The 5,821-nt window shown below is 42.4% G+C and overlaps 1 protein-coding gene across 1 annotated transcript; it reads left to right on the forward strand.

Annotated features, from left to right (window-relative positions):
* Nucleotides 1-524: 524 nt before the first annotated feature.
* Nucleotides 525-2,670, forward strand: LOC136141061 (galectin-10-like). Its single transcript, XM_065899205.1, is given in 3 exon segments — nt 525-612; nt 615-721; nt 2,557-2,670. Coding segments are annotated over 3 exon segments (309 nt in total).
* The last annotated feature ends 3,151 nt before the right edge of the window (nt 2,671-5,821 follow it).

A 5,821-nucleotide genomic window follows, 5' to 3' on the forward strand; every position in this document is an offset into this window, starting at 1 on the left:
TCAGGTGGGTACTCGATAGCCCATGGGTGGGGAGGTGAGGGAGAAGTGAGGATATTAGAGTATGGGGCGGGCAGGTCGCTTCATGTATGAGTGCTGTTAAAACATGAAATAGCATAACAGTAGCACAATGCAGATGCAGGTCCTGGAGACCCCTGCAGTGCCAGGCATTATGCCTGCAGTTGCAGAACTGTTGGCAGGTCTTGGGGTCTGGGAAAAGGGGTCAGGGCTTTGGCTCTTCATCAAGGGGCATAGGACTTCCAGCAGATAAAGAACCAGTAGCCCCAGGCCAGTGACTGCTGCTCAGTTTGAATCTTGGGCCAAGGAACAGGGCATCCTGCTATCCTGGGCAGGATAAGCTGACGGAGGCCCACAGGAACAAGGATTACAGTATCCCCCAGGAAGGCCTTCCTTCTACCAGGGAGGAATTGGGAAAGAATGTGTATGTGTATGCCAAATGTGGGTTCCCCCACAAGAAGAGGCCTATTCAACATGCTATGTGCTTGCCCATCAGCAAGAACCCAGAAATGCAGGTGGATTTCCACACTGGGACTGATGAGAACTCAGACGTTGCCTTCCATTTCCAAGTGTACTCTGGCATATCTGTGAAGATAAACAACGTCAGAATGGGAGCTGGAACTGTGAGGCGGCATCCTCTGGAACGCCCTCTGTGGATGGCCAACCACTTGAACTGTACATCTCGGTGCTGCAAAATGAGTACCAGGTACGTGCGCCCAGGAACCATCCATTCCACGGCCCCTACAAGCTCTCAGAGGAGGACACAGCTCTCCCTGGCCTTGCCCCTAGTGTCCTTCAGGGTCCATCTCCCATAACTACTCCTGCCCCTTTAATCACAAAGCACCCTCTGCTTGTACCGCCATCCTCAGGTCTTTTCCCAAATCGAACCAGGGTCAAGATCAGCTTCCCTGCCACTTCCCTCAAGGTGGAGAATTTGCTCTGACTTCACCCATAGTTATCATTTCTACCTATGCTGTTATTATTTGAATTTTCATGTCACTAAATAGTTAAGATATGCAAATGTATAATTTTAATCCATCCAATATAAGTCTTTCTCTCACTCTCAAACCAGGACAACTGTTACTAGTTTCTTTACACTCATTCCAGAGGCAATATATGCTTATACAAGTACATCTAACTACCTACCCCTTTATATATAAAGAAAGTATATACTTTTATTAATGGATAAAAATATATACTTTTATCCATTTTATATATATATATATATATATATATATATATATATACTTTTTTTTTTAAAGAAAAGGTGTCATGAGTTTCTCTATATATCACACCATGAAGACTAGAGTTTATTTGTGATCTAAGAATGTATCTTAGGGGCTTCCCTGGTGGTGCAGTGGTTGAGAATCTGCCTGCTCATGCAGGGGACACGGGTTCGAGCCCTGGTCTGGGAAGATCGCACACGCTGCGGAGCAACTAGGCCCGTGAGCCACAACTACTGAGCCTGCACATCTGGAGCTTGTGCTCCACAGCAAGAGAGGCTGCGACAGTGAGAGGCCCGCGCGCCGCGATGAAGAGTGGCCCCCGCTCGCCACAACTAGAGAAAGCCCACGCACAGAAACGAAGACCCAACACAGCCAAAAATAAATAAATAAATAAATAAATATCTTAGATCCATGACGTTTCATAATTTAATGTTTGCATAACATTCCAATAGAAGGATTACCAAAAATGATTTAACTTGACCCTTATTCATGCACATTTAGGTTGTTTCCAATATTTTGCTCTCAAGAATGATGCTGCAGTAAGGTTTCTGTATGACACTTTTGTCATTATCAACCTCCCAATACTTACATTGGAGGAATAACTGGTTCAAAAACCATATGAATTTTAAATATGACAAACTAACACCCAAAAAATGACTGCTTCTGAAGAGTCTCACCAATAAAGAATATGTTCAAATATTCTGCCCTTTTTAAATGGCTAGGCAAAAAAAATAATATTTTTTAAGACTGAGGTAGAGCATCTTTTCGTATGTCTATAAGCTGTTAAAATAATATCCTATTTTTAAACCATCTGTACTATTCTACCTCTTTAAGACCACTTGAGTTTCATTCTTCACCACCGTCACCCCAAATCTAAGGTACTCAAAGAAAAAACTGGGTGATCAGAGTAAATGGCAGCAAAGTTTGCAGAACTGAAGTGTATGCATTCAGTGAACACTTACCAACCCCTTAGCCTGTGATGCTCTGTGCAAGAGACAGGGAGTCAAGATTCATGAGACACAGTTCTTGGCCATGAGAAGCTTCTAAGCTAGAGGAAAGGCCACGCAAATATAGACCGTGCAACAGAGAGTGGTAGAACCTCCCTGGAGGAATAAGAGAAATACAGAAAACAAAGAGAACAAGTCTCCAAAATAGTCCCAAAAGTTAGCCTATTAAAAGAAGCATATCTACTGGGTTTTGAAGTTTGAATAGGGGTTTTCTGAGTGGATAGTGTGTGTACTAGGGCAGAAGTAGAAAGGAAGACTGAAAGTTTGTTTGGTGGCATACTGTATTTCTGACCCATTTTCCCTTCCAGGTAACAGTAAATGGCCAAAAATATTATAGCCTTGCCCATCGACTCCCACCACAATCTGTGAAGTTTGTGCAAGTGTGGAGAGATGTCTCCCTGTCCTCAGTGTGTGTCTGCTAAAGAGGGATGTGACCAGACTCCCCATTATCAAGGAGGTTCCTCCATCTAAGTGACCATGTGACTCCCAGAGTTCGCTAACAGATTGGCTCCTCCTCACCCTTCCCCAAAACTTGATCATTAAAACTTCTGAAAACTTAACAGGGTTTGGTTCTTGCTTTGGGGGAAAAAAGAGTAAGTGGTCATCACCAAGAGGGGTGTGAAAGTACTATAGAAAAGATCAAGGAATCTAAAAGCATAGCTATTTCTCTGACACAAGGACTAAGGGACAGGGTCACTGAATTGTCTGCAAAGACATTAGTAAAAATATCCTTATATAGTACCTACTATATGCCAGACACTGAACCAAAACCCTTCCCCCATTTCAGACAACTAAACCAAGATATAAGGCATCTGTCTATATACACAAAGCTATAATTGGTGATATGGGGAAGAAACTTTGTAATTTGAGGGAAATCAGGTGAAGTTCATAAAAACTACTAGAACTGATAAACGAATTCAGCAAGGTAGCAGGATACAAGATTAACATACAGAAATCGGTTGCATTTCTGTCTCCCCAGGAATAGGAGAAAATATGATAATAGTCACGTTTACATCAAGCCAGATTTACTGCTATAACTATCCTGATATCCCTATAGAAGTTGTGCTGTGGTTTTTTTTGTTCTACTTTAATAGAAAGTTTAAAGCAAATATTTAATTGCTGACCTCAGAAATTGTGATAGTTACACACATATTTGGGAGTTTGTTGGTCTCATTTGGAGACTTCCTTTGGACCCTCCTTTATGTACCTTTTAAAAATAAAAGTGGAAATATCTTTAAAAAAGAAATCAGTTGCATTTCTTTTTTTTTTTTACATCTTTATTGGAGTATAATTGCTTTACAATGGTGTGTTACTTTCTGCTTTATAACAAAGTGAATCAGTTATACATATACATATGTTCCCATATCTCTTCCCTCTTGCATCTCCCTCCCTCCCACTCTCCCTATCCCACACCTCCAGGCGGTCACAAAGCACCGAGCTGCTGTTTACACTAACAATGAAATATCAGAAAGGGAATGTAAAAAAAAAATTATCCCCTTTAAAATCACATCAAAAGAAAAAAATACTTAGGAATAAACCTGACCAAGGAGCTGAAAGACTTATATGTTGAGAACTGTAAAACTTAATAAAGGAAATCATCCTTTCCTTAGGGAGTAGTCTACTTGCCACTTCCATAGTTTTTCAGAGAGTCAGATTTATGAATAACTCTGAATCACTTTTTCTTCTTATGTGGTTCTGTTTATTTAAAGGAAGAGACATATACTTTGATAAAAAAAATTAAAAAGGAGAATGTTTAAAAGATATAAAAGAAATCAAAGATGATTCAAAGAAATGGAACGATATCCCACACTCTTGGATTGGAAGAATTAATATCATTAAAATGGCCATACTACCCAAAGCAATCCACAGATTTAATGCAATCCCTATCAAATTACCCATGATATTTTTCACAGAACTAGAACAAATAATCCTAAAATTTATATGGAACCATAAAAGACCCAGAACTGCCAAAGCAATCCTGAGGAAAAAGAACAAAGCGGGAGGCATAACCCTCCCAGACTTCAGACAATACTACAAAGCTATAGTAATCAAAACACTGTGGTACTAGCATATGGATCAATGGAACAGAATAGAGAGCCCAGAAATAAACCCACACACCTACAGTCAATTAATCTTCAACAAAGGAAGCAAGGCTATCTTTGGACTCAGTGACTGGCTTCCACCAGTGAAGCAGAAGGTACAAGATATAATAGGACCTAGCCCTGGGAGTCAGGCAGTGCCACTCCCATCACATCCTATTGTTCAAAAGCAAGTCAAAGAGACAGCCAAGGGCTTCCCTGGTGGCGCAGTGGTTGAGAGTCCGCCTGCCGATGCAGGGGACGCGGGTTCGTGCCCCGGTCCGGGAAGATCCCACATGCCACGGAGCGGCTGGTCCCGTGAGCCATGGCCGCTGAGTCTGCGCATCCGGAGCCTGTGCTCCGCGACGGGACAGGCCACAACAGTGAGAGGCCTGCGTACCGAAAAAAAAAAAAAAGAGAGAGAGACAGCCAAAATAATGGATGCTTACTAAACTAATTGTGGTAATCATTTCATGATGTATTACGCTGTACACCTGAAACTTACACAGTGCTGTGTGTCAATTATATCTCAATAAAAATGGAAGGAAAACAACCCAAGGGAAAAACAAAAGAGAGACAGCCAAAATCATGGGGAGAAGGCTACATAGGGCATGGGTCTTCTGACTTATGGTTCTTGGGAAGTCATCCTTGGCCACTAGCTACTGTTCCACCCTCAGGCCCCAGCGACTTCACACTTCCCACATACCAAAAACACTAACGTCTCTCTAAAGAATTCCCAAGCGTAGTACAATCACAAAAAAACAGGCTCAGGAATGATGTCCAGCATCTCATTATCTAAACCAGGACCTGGTGCTCACGAAGTCAATGCTGAAAGAGACACAGGGGAAAAATGCAATAAACACACCCATTTTAAGAGGGGGCAGCAGGAGATGTAGAGCAATCCTCCGTCCCTATCATTTCTGAAACCAGCCAGCCTCAAATCTATCATTCTCTGCGGGAATCCTTCTCTGCAGCAATTGGCACCACCCTCCATTCTCAGCTTCTATGAGTTCTTGCAAGACGGTAAAACGGGAGCTCCTTCCTTCTAGAGGCTCTGATCATCTGCTCCTAAGTTAAGTCTGGAGAACCACTTAGGAGACACGAGATATTGCCTACAAACAGACCAAGACAGATTTAAGGAAGTGCTCTGTGTCCACAAGGACTATCTCAGGCATCAGTTTTCATCATTCATATCATCTCTCACCACGCCCACCGTCACAGCTTGTAGATCTTCAACTGTAACCTTACTAACTGGTCTGCCTCTTTCCTTAGCCTTCTCAACGTAACCTCCAGATACCTTGAGGTGGCAACTCACGGCTCACCGTGCTCTCCAGGCCTTTCTTCCTGGTTTCATTCCACAGGGGAATGAAATTTCCTCCTCTCTATCTGTAAACTCTTGGGTTCTGATTTGGCCCAATCTCCTTCTTACACCTGCCCTGTCTCATTCTTGGTCACTTCAGCATTTTGAAAATGGATCGTAGAACCCCATCAGTAG

Source organism: Phocoena phocoena, chromosome 20 (genome assembly GCF_963924675.1).
Source record: "Phocoena phocoena chromosome 20, mPhoPho1.1, whole genome shotgun sequence".
In the NCBI taxonomy this organism is placed as follows: Eukaryota; Metazoa; Chordata; class Mammalia; order Artiodactyla; family Phocoenidae; genus Phocoena; species Phocoena phocoena.